Source organism: Carassius carassius, chromosome 1 (assembly GCF_963082965.1).
Source record: "Carassius carassius chromosome 1, fCarCar2.1, whole genome shotgun sequence".
NCBI classification, from domain to species: domain Eukaryota; kingdom Metazoa; phylum Chordata; class Actinopteri; order Cypriniformes; family Cyprinidae; genus Carassius; species Carassius carassius.
This window is the reverse complement of record NC_081755.1, coordinates 19,353,092-19,372,868: the sequence shown is the minus strand read 5'-3', so window position 1 is coordinate 19,372,868 and position 19,777 is coordinate 19,353,092. Positions and strand designations below refer to the sequence as shown.

Here is a 19,777-nt window from a genome sequence, read left to right as displayed (position 1 = left end):
TATAGTATTTTGAGTGATGACTGATGAGCAACGTGCTGCTGCTTGATTAAATAAATAAAAAAACAAAGACAAAAAAGCATCTTTACAGATGAAACTGACCTGAAACCCTGAACAGGAGTTCTGCTTCTCTGCTCCAGCAGTCCTCTCTCTCTCTCTCTCTCTCTCTCTCTCTCGCATTGATTACTCTGAGTCTGATCCAGACTGAACCGTTTGGCGGAGGCGCGGAGAGCGCGCGAGTCATGACTAACAATTCATGACTGATTAGAGATTTAATTATCAAATGGCGGATTCACAAATGATCGCTTTAGTACATTCGGCAGGCAATTATACAATAATGATATTAAAATAGCGGGCACAATCGTCTGCCAGGCCACCGGGAATTGTCCCGGTTCTCCCGGTGTCCAGTCCGTGCCTGATTTCCACAGACACGCAGAATGTGCAAGTCATATATTACATTTTTGGGGCTTAATATTCACAGACACTAGTCGATGTCATGTTTTGATTCAAGTGTACTGACCTACTTTTGATTTAGTCATCCAAAATGTGGCATATTCCGTCCGCGTTAGGCATTCCGTTTTTATGACTGGATTCTACGAACCAGACTGTGTTTCCGCATCCCGGAAATTATTAGGGCGGTATGTCTCAGAATAGTCAGTGCAATTTGGGAAAGAAATCAGTTAAATCTGTATGTGGATGTGTGTAAATATTCAAATGTAATCCCCTTTGTAATCGTTAAAAATTTCATAAGTAACTGTAATTTAATTACTCATTTTTTCTTAGTAACTGTAACTAATTACAGTTACAATAATTTTGTAATTAAATTACGTAACGCCGTTACATGTAACTAGTTACTCCCCAACACTGGCTACAAGTAACTAGAAAACTAGAACTAGTAACTTTTCCTAAACCTGCTTGAAAGCCTCATAAGACACTTTTCATATAAATAGCAAGAGATTAACAACATTATTTCAACCCCCACAAGCTATACAGAACTACCCCTAAAGAAACCAGCCCCTCCAGCTGGACTGAAATCGGTCTGTTTTTTGGCTGCGAGGAATGGTGTGTTGTCATTCTACTTGGATGAAATGTCTATTTATTCATTATTTTCTCTCATGCAGTATTATTATTTTCACCAGACCATAATAATAACAAATTATCAATTGACAATTAATCATTCTTTTTATGAAATTCATTGTTATTTCTGAATGTACTGCAGGCAGATATAGGCCTACATTATTGTACATTACAAATATTTGGATCGTCCCTTATTTTGTCCCTTATTTTCTTAAAGAATAAACACTTATTTTCTACAAAGACTAATATATTTTCACAATTAGCCCTTATTTTCCATTTCTGAAGTTAATTGGCAACCCTAATGATAATGTAATTTGACTCCCCTGACAGTGGCACCTTCCTCAAAACAAAACAAAAACCTCAGTTGTAAGAGATATGCTAGCGAATAATAGATTTAAAAATTAAAAAGTGGCTGCTTGGTTTCCGAAAAGGAAAACGAATACAGCTCGTTTTCACCCTTAAAAAAATTATATATATGATGAAAAGTTATGATAACATTAAGTTAGGTTACTTTAATTCATAGAAATAATTTAAGCAATTGAAAGCTTTTTTTTTTACACTAAATTCAACTTGAATTTCAATACTATTAAACTGACTTTAAAATCTCAAGGAGTTTATAAGTTGAAACGGGTGAAATGTCACAGTGCATGTTAAAAACCCAAATTTAACTTGTACCTTATATAGTATCCAAATATCTTGATTGCAGGTTACCATGAAATTAAAAATATAGGGGGTGGGCTTTTTTTTCTTAAAGTAATTTTCAGATGCAATGGGGAAAAAAATTGATAAAAACACATTTTGTATGTATATACAGCTTGTTCTACCTGTTCTCTAATTCATGAGTGTTTTATGGTCAAGATCTATTGAAAGACATTAATAAAAAAAGGAGAACATTATGATAATGTGGTGATTAATAAATCATCAGTTACTCCATACATGAAGTAATCATTTCTTTCATAAAATATTGGGATATAACCTTCACATTCATGTTCTATGCAGACACCTTCTTATCAGAATCAATGCATCAAATTCTCTCAAAGATCAAATTCTAGCTATGCGTTGTGTATGTAATGAATTATTTCTCCTTATCCTCTTTAGATTGGCTGGCTGCAAACTCACTGATCAGTGCTGTGAAACTGTTGCTTCTGTTTTACAATCATCAAACTCCCTGAGAGAGCTGGACCTGAGTAACAATCATCTGCAGGATTCAGGAGTGGAGCTGCTCTCTGCTGGACTGAAGAGTTCAAACTGTCAACTCAACATACTGAGGTTTGGCTTTCACATTGATTCAGATCGATCTATCTATCTATCTATCTATCTATCTATCTATCTATCTATCTATCTATATATATATATATATATATATATATATATATATATATATATATAATTTCATGCGTTTTTGTATATGTCAAACCTCAACATTGCGAGTAAATCACTCACATATGCGAATCAATCTTCAATCTCGGCGACTAAATGATGTCTGATATTAGCCAATGGTTAAAAAATTCTCAGATTTTACTCGGCGCTCTGTGAGTTGTATATATATATATAAGTATAAGTTTAGCACAGTTATATGTTCACTCGCCGAGCACTTTGACAGAGTGCTTCAAAGCTCCACTCTCCATCTATGGTGGTTTTCAGTTTATCTGAATGGATGTGCAACGCACCTGTATTTGATGTACCATAAACTCTAGTGTGAAGGTGCACTACTCGCCGTCACTCTGTCTCACACACAGGCAGAGAGAGAGAGAAAGAGAAAGAGAGAGAGTTGATGCCTTACATGTAAACGATATTTTTTATGTATTTTCCTGTCAAAATGATGGCATAGTCTTTGGAATTCTTCAGGTTTTAAGAACTGCCGGGTAGTGGGCGGAGCTAATGCACAAACAGAATCTTATTGGCTGCAGTCACCTATTATCGTCCCTGTTTTGATTTTAGCAAATCTGTTCGAGCGAATGCACAAAACCTGATTAATATTCATGAATCCAGCAGCTCATTAATCCTTAGTGTGTTTTATATAACCACCAGTCCAGTTAAACTGTTCAGTTTAAATGACTAATATGTTTTCAAACATGATTATCAAGTTTGTCTAAGTCTAATTACTAGTTCTATTATTACATTATTCTTGATTATTACACTTGTTATATTATTATTATATTATTATGGTTGATAATGCTTGACTGACTGATGTTAAGAGCATACTTTTGGATATTCAAAAAAAACTGTGCCATTTTTAAAAAAAAAAACAATTCTAGCCAATGGTGATTCAATTGCCAAGGTGTACATAGAGGTTTGTGTATATACTTTAAGGCTTGTTCTACCTGTTCTCTAATTCCTGAGTGTTTTATGGTCAAGAGCTTTTGAAAGACATTAATAAAAAAAATGAGAACATGATGATAATGTGGTGATTAATAAATCATCAATTACGACACATGAAGTAATCATTTCTTTAATTTCTTTGTGATGTAATTCTTCACATTCACAGTTCACAGTTTTATGCAGACACCTTCTTATCAGAAACAAGAGACAATGCATCAAATGCTCTTAAACATCAAATTCTAGCTATGCGTTGTGTATGTAATGAATTATTTCTCCTTATCCTCTTTAGATTGGCTGGCTGCAAACTCACTGATCAGTGCTGTGAAACTGTTGCTTCTGTTTTACAATCATCAAACTCCCTGAGAGAGCTGGACCTGAGTAACAATCATCTGCAGGATTCAGGAGTGGAGCTGCTCTCTGCTGGACTGAAGAGTCCAAACTGTCAACTCAACATACTGAGGTTTGGCTTTCACATTGAATCCGATTTTAATAATAATGTGTGATTTATATGTATTCTAGTTTTATAAATACAGCTAGCAGATTCTTTCATGTGTTTTTGTATTTGTATAGTTCATGTTTTCTTCCACATGTAATTACTTACTCTAATTCATGAGTGCTTTATGGCCAAGAGCAATTAAAAGACATAAATGATGATGTGGCCATTAATTTATCCCACATATGAGGTTGTTATCATGACTGTTAAACAAGATAACTGAGTATCACAGTGAGATGTAAACCTTTTTGCATTCATATTATATGCAGACAATTTCTTATAAGAAACATGAGCCAATGCATACAATGCTCTCAGACATTATTTACTATTGTGTGTAATGAATTATTTTACACTGTTTAGGTCGACCAGCTGTAATTTCACTGATCAGTGCTGTTGAATTTTGGCTTCAACTCAACAATGGTATTTCCTATAATACTGTAGCAGCGAATGTAGAAAAGCAAAGCATCTCTGAACGTGGAACATGTTTAAACTTGTTCCAGATTGCCTGCAGCAGCAGAAGAGCACACTGAGTACCACTTTAGTCAGCTAATAACAGGAATGCTAGGATACAATGGGCATTGGCTCAGTAGTTCAACCTGATGGTGGTGTATTGGTGTGGGGGATGTTTTCTTGGCACACTTTGGACCCCTTAGCAGGGGCGTCATGCACTCATTATTTTTGAGGGGGCACAAGTGTGTGTGTGTGTTCACTAACTACTGTGTGTGTGCACTTGAATGGGATAAATGTAGAGCAACAATTCAGCATATGGGTTACCATTCTTGGCTAAACATCTTGCCACTGTTGTTGCTGACCAAGTCCAATCCTATCTTGTGGCCGCCACCAGGCGGATAATGCATCATGTCACAAAGCTCAGATCATGTTGTTTTTTTTTTTTTTGACATAACGGTTAGTTCACATGGCCTCAACAGTCACCAGATCATAATCTGTGCCCAATCCTGTTCTTGTAGATCTTCCTGCAAAGTTCAGCTCCAACCCTGATCAAACACAACTGAAACAACTAATTAAGATCATTAGGATCACTTGGTAATTACAGACAGGTGTGTTTGATCAGGGTTGGAAATGAACTCTGCAGGTAGGTAGATCTACAGGAACATGACTTGGATCCAACAAAAAAGCATCTTTGTGATGGAATGGGATATTGACATCATTGATGCACTACCCACAAATCTATAGCAACTGCCTGATGCTGTGATATTCCTTTTCATCTGAATTATTGAAATACTGAAATCAGTCTGTTTTATATCATGGCTACATTGATTTATCCTTAGACATTCACTCTTTTTAGGTGAGAGAATTTCCTAAATTCATCTAGTAGGCATATTATTTTGGGATTAGATGCAGATTGGATCGGTAACAAAGTAACAGCTTGGTCCGCTATTTTAAGTTTGGTTCTCTTTTGGATTATTCCCTGAAATACAGGAAGTGTTCAAAGCATTATTCAAAGAGTCCCAATAGCTATGATAAAAATTAAGGGAGATAGAGGAGTAACAAAAGTAAAATAATCTAAATTAACCTGGTTAGTATATATGGATGCTTGAGGCTCAACATAAAATAAATGCATCCATGATATTAATCCATCCCCAAAGCCTAACTATGTTACTACTCTATCCAACTCTATCAAACGTCCGTCTGGTGTCCAAGGAAATTACCACCTCAGATGAGTTGCTGCAGTCTGGTTTGCTCCTCTGAGACCGTACAGAGCTACAATGCAGTCGTAATCATTTATAAGTGCTGATCGGGCTCATCAATGTGTCATTGATGTGTCATTCAATGCTCGACTTATAACTCTGAAAATACTCAACAACTGGGGCCAACATGGGTTATGAGTATAACGATAGATAATGCTCGATATACATTATTTAGATAGTACTTTACAGTTATTAACACGTTAATGCACTTTAATGCATTAACTATCATTAAGTAATCAAATAATTCATTAGCTCATCCATGAATATGATTTCTGCCCAAGTCTTGTCTTATTGAGGGTGTAGGGTGTGATTTGGAACACAGCCTCTGAGTGTCGACTTTGAACTCTGATAATTCACAGTTATATTGCAGTAGGCTACTTCATCAAAAACAACCAATATTAGCCAGAATGCATTGTTTTCAAATGTTTTAATGGACATTTTAAAACTGTTAAAATTTTGCCATTTTTAAAGCAAAGTTTTACAGTGTCACAGAAGAATTTTATACTGAATATATGAAGAGTTCAGATGAAACAGCCTCTAAGTGCCATCTGAAATTTTCATCTAAAATTAGGATTTTTATAATGCTCCTATGCTTAGGTTGAGTCATTTTACTTTAATGGCAATGTGCAAGTCCTTTTCCAGGCTATTAAAGTGAAATAACTGAACATAAATATAGGGGCCTGATAAAAATCCTAATTTTAGATGAAAATTTCAGATGGCATAGAGGCTTTTGCATCTGAACTCTTCATATACAGAAACAGGCAATCAAGCTGATTATGAATGATTTGAATAATATGTCCACATTTCTTAACCTGAAAAATTACTCTGGCAGCAGAATTTTGTAATAATAATATTTAAAAGAATTTCTAAATTTCCTGAATGAGATTTCTCTTCCTAACATTTCGGAAGATGCCCCTTTTAGTAAGGAAGAAATTTGGAAATTTATACAATCTATGCCAACTGGTAAAGCTCCCGGCCCAGACGAGTTTTATAAGTAATTCTGTGACAAAGAAAGTGTGTTGAACTTCTGTATCCATTTAGCAAAAAAAATTATATTATTACTATGGTCAACTCTTCACAGTATTTCAGGCGAGAATGTAGTTGTTTAAAACTCAAATCTGTGGTATATTTATAAAGACAGCACCTATTTAAAAATGTTACGCTGATCTCAGAGACGGTCAGCTCCACGTGATCATCGGGAGCTCAGTGATCATCTATCCGCCGAGAAGCAGCCTCACCTCGGCTAGAGCTTCTGATGTGTGCCGCTGGCTCTGATGTCTCTTTAGTGGTTAAACATAAAATATAATTCGTTTTGGGTATATCTAACTGGTTATCTTTGGTCTGTATTCAATTTACCTATATGTTAAAAGGAAAATAAAGGCAAATTTATATAATATTTCGTTTCATTGTAATGACTGTATATATACACACATCCCTGAACTAAGTACATTTCTGCAGCTGTTATTATGTTTAAATGAAAACGAAAGGAGGCAGTGGTATTTGGTATCCTATTTTGTTTTATTGTAAAAATACAGAGAGGAAAATTGCAGTAGCCATGGTCAGCTGACTGAAGTTATCAAGTACGCTGCTGTTTGCAGATTTACCGGATTTGCGTCGTCACGGACATCACACTCCCAAGACGAATGCACAAAGTCTGAACTACCGAGGATGCACCTCCAAAATTAGCGTACTTTGTATTGAGAAACGCACGCAGACCTACATCACGAGTCTATTTGCCTAATCTTCCCGGTACTTTAGACCGCAGTGGAAACACAGGAAGTACCAGGTCTGGGGGGAAAACGTTGGCAGGTCACCACTCTTTTACCTCTGGAAAACTAACTTACGATCTGTATCAAAGATCTGGGGCCTCATTTATAAAGCGTGCGTACGCACAAAACGGGGCTGGAAACGTACGTACGCCAGTTCCCACGCAAAGGTTGTGATCTATAAAAAACAAACTTGACGGGAGAATGTGCGCACCTTTAAGCAAACTTTGAGCCGTGCGTACGCACATTCTGGAGACAAAGGGAATTGGCGACACCGATGGTGAGGTCGTGAACTGAAGTTAGATTGTAGAAAATAAATGTGAGAAGAACGATTATAAGAATGAATGACATTTAATTTTCACTCCATTTCATACGTTATATCCACATTATCATGAAGATTAAATCCAACAGTGTTATTTGTGCCGATTGTTTTAGGCTATATACATCTAGTAAAATCCAAACGTAATTCAAAATGTATTAAAAGTAAAATAAAATAATAATCAGCGCTGCCTTACAGTCACATTGTCCACAACGGGAGCACAGGAGGACATGGCGCGATACATGTGATAGCCTACAGAATAGCATGAAATACCCTTTTATTAGAGAACTGCAGAACACAGTGTAAAAAGGAAATATTTTCCTTAATGTACATAGCCTATATCATAAAATGTCAAAGTCTGCAAATACAGTCATGAAGCACAATCGCTACTCATCATCGGTCCTAACTATTACGGTGTTCATTACAAAACCGTCAAGAAGCATGTGTTCACTATAACATTTTCGTCTTAAATTTTCGCCCACAAATTAATTAAGTGATTTTGTCAAGGTGTTAACGATCAGTCTATTTGCTAGAAACATATAAATTCTCCGGTGACCCGGGTATGTAATGCTTCATGATGGCACTCCTGGCACTGTTGGAGGATTACGCTAATGGCAGAATAAGGAGAGAACGAGTTTTCAGGGACCATGATGATTTCCTGGCCCATGATGATGACTGGCTAATAAGCCGATTTAGATTCCCTAGAGCTGTGCTCTTGGATCTATGTGCTGAATTGGGTCCAGTATTAGAGAGGGCAACACGCCGGAACCATGCTATCCCAGTCCAAATACAAGTCCTCACCACTCTGGGGTTCTTGGCAACCGGCTGTTTCCAGCGGGAATTGGCAGACAGGTAAATTAATAATATAAAAAAACTATAAGTAATCCTCAAATTTGTCTCTAAGACCTTTTTGTATATGAAATAATTCTATTGGAATCTATCATCTCACCCTATAGGTCTGGTATATCACAGCCGTCCCTGAGTGCCATAATATCTGTCGTTTTAAATGGTATACTTAATATGGTTAGTCGATACATCAGGTTCCCCTACACTGTGCGAGAACAGGCCGAAATTAAAACGCAATTTGCAGCAATGTCTGGTTTCCCAAATGTAATCGGCGCAATTGACTGCACTCATGTTGCTATAAGGGCACCATCTGAAAATGAATTTGCTTATGTTAATAGAAAGCATGTGCATTCTATTAATGTGCAAATCATATGTGACTCCAACATGACCCTCACAAACATTGTGGCACGCTGGCCTGGTTCAACACATGATTCCTTTATCTTGACACATAGCAGTGTAGGGAACAGACTAAATGCAGGCGCAGTACGTGATGGCTGGCTTCTTGGTGAGTTTAACAATATTAAAAAGTAGAAACTGTAACAATTTTGTTTTTAATATAATTATAACCTGCAGGCGACAGTGGCTACCCCCTGAGACGCTGGCTCCTCACCCCATTTTTAAACCCGCAGAGCGCAGAGGAAACTCATTATAACGAGGTCCACTCTCGTGCCCGCGCAGTTGTGGAGCGTGCCATCGGCATCCTGAAATGCAGATGGCGTGCTCTGGATGCCTCGGGTGGCAGACTTTTATACCATCCAGCAAAAGTGTGCAAGATTGTCAGGGCGTGTGGTGTTTTGCACAATATAGCACTGAGAAACGGTATTCCTCTCCCTCCTGATCTCCCTCTACCCCAGCATTACGACCCCGAGCCACAGCCCCCTGGCCCACAAGAGGGATATCAACGAGGTGCAAGAATCCGTGAGGATGTCATGCGGCGTTTGTAAAGAAAGACAAAACTCAAGGTTCATGTTTTAACTGCATCTTTTAATGATTGTGCAATTTCTTGCATCACTTCTCTCATCTGCCGTAGCTCATCTGCAACCCTGTTGACAGCGTTTATTGTCTCTCGCTGTAACTGCAGGACTGCGTCAGTGAGTACCCGACCACTTTTGGACGTGCCAGACGCAGAAGGGGCACTGCTTTGAGCCGGACGCTGTGCATCTGCATCTGAGAACCCCTCACCCTGAACCTCCTGTTCATTTACAGCTTCAGACTCCGGAAGGACTGGAGGACAAACAATTGGCAACATTTATCCATTTATCACCCCACACACTCAAATGTACAGCGTTAATGATTAAAAATCGGTTTAACCTTGCTCCTCTGTGGTTTCAGTCACGTCAGTGTCTCCCTCCTTTTCCGACACAATACCACACACGCTGACCTCCCCAATTATAGCCGCGATTTTGCTGTCCACTGATGTGAGATCAGCTGTACATGGGCCCCCACCAGTTGCAGCCACGCTCTGGCGGTGAGAGGACAGTTTTCTCTTTGCCTCCACCTTGAATGAATGAGAATCTTTATTTCACATATTTTGCATACTGTAAGCACATGTAAATAAAACTTTTTGAAAATCAATATTGCTATTTATATAGGTATATAGCCTAATAAAACACAAATGTAATATGTTGGTAAAAAAAAAATTTGTATACCTTCAGGTCGGACCATTTTTTCTTTAATTCTGCAACTGTCCGTTCTGTCCCACTGACACAATTGACGGCAGAAGCAATACTTTGCCACTCGCACTGCTTCTTTTTATTAGTGACCCCACTGCTGTGGCCACCAAATAACACAGTTTTCCGAGCCTCCACCTCCCCTACAAGTGTTTCAATCTCAGTATCTGAGAAATTACGTTTTTTTCCTCTTTTCTCACCTGTCGCCATTATTAAAATTAGGCTAACAGAAATGCACGTTTTCACTTTCTTGGATTAATTAATTGGCGGGTCGCATGCCAGTTTTCCAGGTATATATGGGATTCCACTCTCATTTACATGCTGATCAGCAATCATGAGGTGATTTGCATTGACTATTTATGGTTAAAAATGGGCGTGTACATGGCGGGATATGAGGCTGGTTCACGTACGCACATCTGCGGGTGATCTGTGATTTATAAAGGGAACATTGCTTACAGGTGTGCGTACGCACGGTTTTATAAATCGGAATATTTTTTGGCGTACGCCATTTTTGGCTTTTGGGCGCACGTAAACTTTTAGTAAAGATCCTACGCATAGTTTTATAAATGAGACCCCAGATGTTTTCTGGCAGACTTGGTCTTCTCTGTGGAAGATGCTTAGTGACTGATATATCCTATTAATTACTGGTCTATAAAATGTCCCTGTTATTTATTAACTCTGATATAATTATAATTTTGATATAATTATAATATAATGATTACTCCCGTCACTCAACCCTTCAGAAATTATTTTAACAATCTTATTTTCTACAAAAAAATAAACATTTATTGTTATTATTATCATTATCAATATTATTATTATTATTATTATTATTAATGTTGAAAAGAGCTGAGAATATTTTTTTCAGGTTTTTTAGGGTGGATAAATTGAAAGAACAGCATTGTGTTACATTTGTTAGTTACATTTATTTGTTACATTTATATTATTAAATCAAGCTTTTGAATGGTATAGTATTGTATATTGTTATTGAAACTTCATAATGTTTCACTTGATTATATATTTAGTCAGGAATTATAGTTTGGAAAAAGTCTAACTAGTAAAATGTTTACACGTTATGTGAAAACTAGCACAAGTATATAAATAAATAAAAAGAGACTTACTCATGTTTATGATCTCTGCTGAATAAAGTGCTTGGAAATCCAAATCTCAAATCCTCAACCACATCACATCTTTTTGGGGTGAATTATACCTTATTCCTCTCATCGCGAAGCAAACAGCAAAATAAAAAAACAGTCTGGCTGCGTTGTCTTCTGTTGTGTAGGCATTTTCAAGCCGCGCGCTTCAGTGAAACATTAGAATCTGAATAGAGCGTTCAGCGCGGGAACGTGGTCGTATTAGAAGATAATGAAGGGAGATGTGAAAAATGGACATCGCGTTGTTTTCATATGGATTACTTTATCACAGAATATTTCAGCAGCCCTTGTTTAGTTTAAAAGTAGACATGTCAGGCTTTCTATAGATATCTCTCTCATGTCTCTTCGTTGAGTATTCACGGAGTTACAGTTAATTTGAATGATGTGTTTGTAAATGAAGATCAGCGCAGACAAAGGCTGCAGACAGCACACCTTGTTTGTTATCTTTATTTTATAAGTGCACAAAGTTCTGTTGTTATTATGTCTGTATACAAAAAAAGTAGACCCTTTACAGATTCGATTGATGTATTGCTCTTATCTGTACGATCAAAACTGAAAGTGTAATTTAAGTTCTTTTCGGGGTTATCAGGAGAAAATGCCTCATAACGTGTATCCGCGTTAATCGACTTCAGAGGGTTAAATCAGAGAATTTGGGCATTTGGCCCACAGACTGCAAGCTGATGAGACCTGTTGGTTATTATATTGTAAATTGCACTGTATTTCATTTAAAAATGAAGCACACTAACATGAACACAATCTGTTGTAGATTATCTCAGTGTTTGGTGACAGCAGAAGGTTGTGCTGCTCTGGCATCAGCTCTGAGTTTAAACCCATCACACCTGAGAGAGCTGGATCTGAGCTACAATCACCCAGGGGATTCAGGAGTGAAGCTACTCAGCCACCTGGAAAAACTCAAGTAAGTTGAGCAGAAACAATCATCCTGTCTGCTGTGTGTGTGAGAGAGAATTGGTCATTGTTTTGTGGTTCTCAAGAGAAACTTTAGTATTCAAGCAAGACTGCATGGGAAGCTTAAATAACTTTATTTTTGTCCCAGACAGAAGCTCAGCTTCTTTATGATAATTGGATGAGCTCTTAAATGTAAAGTAATTTACAACAAACAGTGATAAATGTTTTATTTAGGACTTGAAATGAACATCTTTCATGATGATATACCTAACCCACTCGAGAAGTGATACCTGTGACTTGTCAGTTATGCACTGAGGAAAACACAATGTCTCAAATGCATTAAACAGCACAAATATTTACTGTTTACCATGTTGGATCGATTTGATCCATGATCAACCTTAAAGGTCCTATGACATGAAAATGTCACTTTCTGAGGTTTTTAACATTAATATGAGTTCCCCTAGCCTGTATATGGTCCCCAAGTTTCTAGAAATTATAATCGGTGTAAATCGAGATTTTACTATCTTTCTCTGCATTTGAGAAAATGGAAGCACAACCGGGCTGATCTTGAATCTCCTCCTGGTGACGTTATAAGGAGAAATGTTACCTCCCCTTTCTCTGCTTTGCCCGTCCAAATATTTACATATAATTCAGTTGCAATGTCAGCACAGGCGTTACAAACATACTTTTATGATATGGATTCGGCAGCACCGCCACAAACAGTGAGTAACAGTGTTCATTAATGCCTGATCTGTGATCAGTGTTTTCTGATGTGTAGCTAATCATTCAAGTTCACACAGACTTTCTTTCTAAATCGTTTAATACTGTTTATGCATCAGTGAATCAAGCCAGTGACTATACGATCAACTTCACATTTTTCTCTTAGTAGCATGAAACAAATCTGTTATTTAAATTGTGATTTAACTACAGAGAGCGATCAAAGAATGCTCCCTTTTTTTCGGAGCAGTCACACATTGCGAGTATATCTGCACACTTGCCTAAACTGCCGTTACAATGAATGACGCTGTTATGCTGCACAACAAAGCTCTTTTAATACTTAAAAATTGTAATATTTTAAAACTTTTGTTTAATTCATTCAAAATTTGACAAATTCTGTGAGATTCCACGTTAAACTGTAAACTCCATTTTTATGACTGGATTCCGCGATTCCGTGCGTGTTTTCTGCATCGCGGAAATCATAGTACCCTACAGTAGACTTCTGCCGGTTCAACCGACACCTTAAAACCGAGGTATCTCCATATAATGGAGCCAGTTGTCTTCTTTTTTTGACTAGTTCTGTAGCCTCCGGTCTGGTTGTGGACGATGCCATGTTCAATGAGACAACACGCGAGGGGAGGGGGAACAAAAGCAAGGAGGCGGGGGGTGAGCACAGCACAGAGAAGACAAACAAGCAAAGTGGCGGAAACAGAATGAAATATAAAAGCATTACATATTTAGATGAAGCGCAACAAGTGACTCAAGCCACTACATAATGATTTTATATTCAGTTCCTTGCTTTATAAACACACAATTACAGCAGCCAAAGAAAAACAGATATTTAAAAAGTCAAGTGCCCAACTAAAACAAACTCTATTCCCCAAAATGGTAAAATCAAAAGAAACAAAACCAATGTCTAAACCTTAATTCTCAATAAGAAGTTCTGTATGAGATGTGCCAGAAATGAAGTCAATCTGGCTAGTAATGTGTGAAGCTGGTAAAGTTGTTTGTGGAGTTGTTTAATCTTCCTCTGCTGAGATCTTGAGAGATTTAATGTCTTTTATTTCAGTTCATTTCATCGAAGGCTGTGACTAAAGTCAGTTGTAGTTCGTGTTTCTCTTTCTTTCAGTGATTCTGCTTGTTAAAGCAGGTGTTACCAAATGATGTAACAATGTTGATGAAAGAAAATTAATGGTAACTATACAGTAGCTCTGCCCATAAGCAACTTTTATAGCAAGAGCCACTTTCACATTTCTGTCCTTCTTTGACATTTTTTAAAACCCCTTGCTACTTTTTTTTTTTTTTGCAACATACAGTATAATCATTACCAAGATAAATTTCTAGATATTTTATCCCATTTCTTTTCCAGGACAAACCTCCTTATAAGAAAACCCAAGCCCTTTGGTCACCATTACTTCTTAATGTTGAATTGATATTAGATAAAACTTAGATGTGTATTTAATCTTAAAACATTATAAAACTTTAAAGAGGCATGAAATTATTTTTCAGATCCTATGTTTTTTGGAGGTTAGCTTATGAAGTTTTTCAAATATTCAAATATTTGGTAAAATACTTGGTATTGCCCTAGTTTTCAATCAGGGACAGACTGAAACTCAAAAGTGCCACATATAACACACCGGATCATTTTACATAGAGCAATTTTAACACCACTTACTAACTTAAAAATATAGCAATATAAAGAAATATAAATTAGATTTTACATTTTAAATTTTATAAAATTGTATTTGTTTGTTTGTGCTTATCATTAGCATTAATAAATGACATTCTTCTTTGTTATATTTGTTCTAGTCATTCCTGGTGCACAATGCAAATAGAACTTTGGGGAAAAAAAATGGACACAGCTCTTTTCCATACATTGACAAATTAAAGCTATACCAAATAATTCTTATTTATAAATAAAGCTCACCAAAAATTCAGTTCAGATATGACAACGTCTTTATGGTTCTTTTCAAGTGGTTATAGTATTTCTCCACCTTTCTAGAAATTTACCAAAGATAAGCAATAGGAGCAAATAGAATTTGCTTTCCTGGATATTACTGTTACTGTTTAAATTTTGGGTGGCCATTTCTATAACACCAAAAAGTAGAACAGTTTGCAGAAAACCCGCAAAGCCGCTATAAAAAAAAAAAAGATAATCCCAAAACTATAAGCACTGACAAACACTGTTCCATTAAAACGTGATATGTTTTTTTATTTATGAGTAATTGAACCATTGACTCATTAAAATGAATGCTGAATGCTATGTTGATCAGAGATGCAAATGTTCTGCTGTGACTCTGTTTGGAACTATTAGTAAAAACACTCTCTATTGACAATATTGTGTCTAAAATGTTGGCTACTTCATCTAATATGTTTTTTTTTTTTACTATTTATTGATTAATTTATTTATGATATACTGTATAAAGCGACTGAAGGTATGTCATAGTGAAGGTATTTTTCTTCTGTGCAACAAATGCTGAATGTAAATGATGGTGGTGGAGCAGTTGCTCAAAATGCCTTTTTAAGTGCCTACATATAACCAAATATGATTTATTTTATTACTTTGAACTTGATATACAAATTTGTGTAAGAGTCACTTGTGCTGTCTGAGTCACTAAGACACAAATGTGTAATGATAGGTGAAACTTTCATGCATTCAAGAGTAAAAAAAGAAAAGAAAAGATGATTAATTCCTGACTCTCTTTTTAACACTAGAACCACCAGAGATCGCTGTATACCTAAAACCGATGACAAATTCAAGCGCACAGCTAAATATATAGTCATTTGTTTAGTTACATCATTTATAGTTTGAATAAGATAACAACTTACCCATTAAACTTGGGTAATCAAAAACAAAGTTTTATTCATTACATCAGATCAGATTTTGATTTTTAACTATTTATTTCTTCAGCAAACGGCCAGACTAGAATATCAACACAGTAGCGAACAATAAACGATATGGCAAGACAAAAATTAAATAATTAAACCAAAGTTTGACCAATTAGAGTAATGTTAAGCTAAAATGTGTAATGTTTTAGTATGATAGTACATATGATATCTGGATCACTGTCAGATGCTGAACTGAACCTGGACACAACTGACCATCAGACTCTCCATCACTCATGGCATTTAGTGTTTCTAATTCTAATTTTTTTCATTTTTACTTAATTTATGAAACTGATAACCGGGTCATTCCTGTTATGTGGTAACATTTTGGCTTCATAAGTGTTGGGAAAAAAAGTGACATGATTTTTGTTTTTTGCATTCTACCAAAATAGTGACATGTTTAACTATTAGAAATGAATATTGGTCAAGCTCGGAGACTCCAAAAATAATAATTATGGGTCGATTGTTCAGACACTGTCCACCCTATTAGGGACATATAGATAGTTATCACAACATGTTAATAATGTAAATCCTAAACAATAATGAGCTTTTCTTGGATAGTATATGTCCCTTATGCCATCTTATAATTTGTTTTTATTTTAAAAACGATAACAGAACAATCATTAATGAATAGAATATGTCTTAATTATTAAGAACAGGTACTTTTTGTGCCAATTTTTGCCACTAGGGTTGTAAATAAATAAAATAAAAATTGCTCAAAAACATATGTATATATACATGTGCTTTGTGGATTTGGAGAAGGCATTCGACTGTGTCCCTCGTGGCGGCCTGTGGAGGGTGCTCCGGGAGTATGGGGTCCGGGGCCCTTTGCTAAGGGCTATCCGGTCCCTGTACGACCGGAGCAGGAGCTTGGTTCGTATTGCCAGCAGTAAGTCAGACTTGTTCCCGGTGTGTGTTGGACTCCGGCAGGACTGCCCTTTGTCGCTGGTTCTGTTCATGATTTTTATGGACAGAATTTCTAGGCGCAGCCAGGGGCCGGAGGGGGTCAGGTTTGGTGACAACACGATTTCGTCTCTGCTCTTTGCGGATGATGTTGTCGTGTTGGCCTCATCAAGCCAGGACCTTCAGCATGCACTGGGACGGTTTGCAGCCGAGTGTGAAGCAGCTGGGATGAGAATCAGCACCTCCAAATCCGAGGCCATGGTCCTCAGTCGGAAAAGGGTGGCTTGCCCTCTTCAGGTTGGTGGAGAGTTCCTGCCTCAAGTGGAGGAGTTTAAGTATCTTGGGGTCTTGTTCACGCGTGAGGGAAGGATGGAGCGGGAGATTGACAGACGGATCGGTGCATCTTCTGCAGTAATGCGGTTGATGTACCGGTCTGTCGTGGTGAAGAAAGAGCTGAGCCGCAAGGCGAAGCTCTCGATTTACCGGTCAATCTACGTTCCTACTCTCACCTATGGTCATGAGCTTTGGGTCATGACCGAAAGGACAAGATCCCGGATACAGGCGGCCGAAATGAGCTTTCTCCGCAGGGTGGCTGGGCGATCCCTTAGAGATAGGGTGAGAAGCTCAGTCCCCCGATGGTGGATGGACATATGCTGTTGGTCCTCCTCACCTCACAAAATAAGACAAAAGTATGCCAAACATTTAACATTGCTGTGAAATTATTATTTCAAATGACAGGAGCATAACAGGGTGGAAAGGAGAATAACAGGGTGGTTTCCCATCTGTAATGTGTGGAACTGCCCCTATTTAATATTGTTTCAAAACGATAACTAAATAAAATAAATAAATAATAATCCAGATTTCCTTTGGGGGAGGGAAACAAAAGATAGCTAAGTGGTTCCTTATCACAATCAATCATGGTGGCAAAACCATTATCTGTTCAGATGGCTAGAAAAATTAATACAAATTAGAGAGGACAGACATAATAAATAATTTTTTATTCATATTTGATTAAAACAACTCACAAGAACTATCACAATAAGAGACTGATTGTGATATTGAGTTTTTTATCTTTGAACTGAGGACATAATAAAATTGAATGCATATATCAATAAAAACAAAATTTTTATTTATAATTTCTATTATCCCTGTTTAAGTGATAAAGACGACCTAAATATACAAATTAAGCCATATCTTATAAATATGTGACTCATTTTAGATAAAATATGATTATATTATATATATGCCTAGAAATGTACAATGTTAAAACATAAGCAGCAAGTAAACGACGAGGAAATACATGAATTCAATAGCAGGTCAGTTTGACCCACTGGTGCTTACAGGTATAAATGCCCCGTTTTCTGATCTGGTTTTATCTAAATAATTTTTAACCACATTGATGGTGCTAGTGTTAATTATCTGACTCCCAATTCTAATTAATGTCCTTAAATATTGTATAACTTCAGGATAATGATGATTATTGTCATTTAATGTCATACACCGCCGATATTCACTGATCTTTATAAAAATGCATAAATAAGAGCTGGTTTCAGACAGGGCTCAGGCTAAGACAGGATTAGATCCTAGTTCAATTAAGACATTTAAGTAATTGTTAAAAACATGGCTTAAACAAAAAAAAAATACTTGTGTGCATCTTGAGACAAAACAAGAGCACTGACATACACTCACCTAAAGGATTATTAGGAACACTATACTAATACTGTGTTTGACCCCCTTTCGCCTTCAGAACTGCCTTAATTCTACGTGGCATTGATTCAATGAAAGCATTCTTTAGAGATGCTGGCCCATATTGATAGGATAGCATCTTGCAGTTGATGGAGATTTGTGGGATGCACATCCAGGGCACGAAGCTGCCGTTCCACCACATCCCAAAGATGCTCTATTGGGTTGAGATCTGGTGACTGTGGGGGCCATTTTAGTACAGTGAACTCATTGTCATGTTCAAGAAACCAATTTGAAATGATTCGAGCTTTGTGACATGATGCATTATCCTTCTAGAAGTAGCCATCAGAGGATGGGTACATGGTGGTCATAAAGGGATGGACATGGTCAGAAACAATGCTCAGAGAGGTCGTGGCATTTTAACGATGCCCAATTGGCACTAAGGGGCCTAAAGTGTGCCAAGAAATCATCCCCCACACCATTATACCACCACCACCAGCCTGCACAGTGGTAACAAGGCATGATGGATCCATGTTCTCAATCTGTTTACGCCAAATTCTGACTCTACCATCTGAATGTCTCAACAGAAATCGAGACTCATCAGACCAGGCAACATTTTTCCAGTCTTCAACTGTCCAATTTTGGTGAGCTCATGCAAATTGTAGCCTCTTTTTCCTATTTGTAGTGGAGATGAGTGGTACCCGGTGGGGTCTTCTGCTGTTGTAGCCCATCCACCTAAAGGTTGTGCGTGTTGTGGCTTCACAAATGCTTTGCTGCATACCTCGGTTGTAACGAGTGGTTATTTCAGTCAAAGTTGCTCTTCTATCAGCTTGAATCAGTCGGCCCATTCTCCTCTGACCTCTAGCATCAACAAGGCATTTTCGCCCACAGGACTGCCACATACTGGATGTTTTACCCTTTTCACACCATTCTTTGTAAACCCTAGAAATGGTTGTGTGTGAAAATCCCAGTAACTGAGCAGATTGTGAAATACTCAGACCGGCCCGTCTGGCACCAACAACCATGCCACGCTAAAAATTTCTTAAATCACCTTTCTTTCCCATTCAGACATTCAGTTTGTAGTTCAGGAGATTGTCTTGACCAGGACCACATCCCTAAATGCATTGAAGCAACTGCCATGTGATTGGTTGATTAGATAATTGCATTAATGAGAAATTGAACAGGTGTTCCCAATAATCCTTTAGGTGAGTGTATTTTAAGATCAAATCAGTGCAAGTTTCGTTCAGTTGAAACAGAAGAAATGTCACTGTTGTACGTCATTTATGCTGCATGGAGAATTGCAATATTACCTCAGATCATCTTTGTGAG

General features: G+C 37.3%; 1 protein-coding gene across 4 annotated transcripts in view; it reads left to right on the top strand.

The window, feature by feature from the left end:
• LOC132140709 (NACHT, LRR and PYD domains-containing protein 12-like) overlaps positions 1–19,777 on the top strand; it is a 538,723-nt gene that overhangs the window by 24,200 nt on the left and 494,746 nt on the right. For 2 of the 4 annotated variants that reach the window (XM_059549642.1, XM_059549713.1), the window contains exons 6-8: positions 2,173–2,343; positions 3,686–3,856; positions 12,120–12,269. In XM_059549642.1, the coding sequence (XP_059405625.1) occupies positions 2,173–2,343; positions 3,686–3,856; positions 12,120–12,269 (492 nt within the window). The remainder of the gene's footprint in view (positions 1–2,172; positions 2,344–3,685; positions 3,857–12,119; positions 12,270–19,777) is intronic. The other 2 variants (XM_059549677.1, XM_059549669.1) reach the window with 2 other exon arrangements.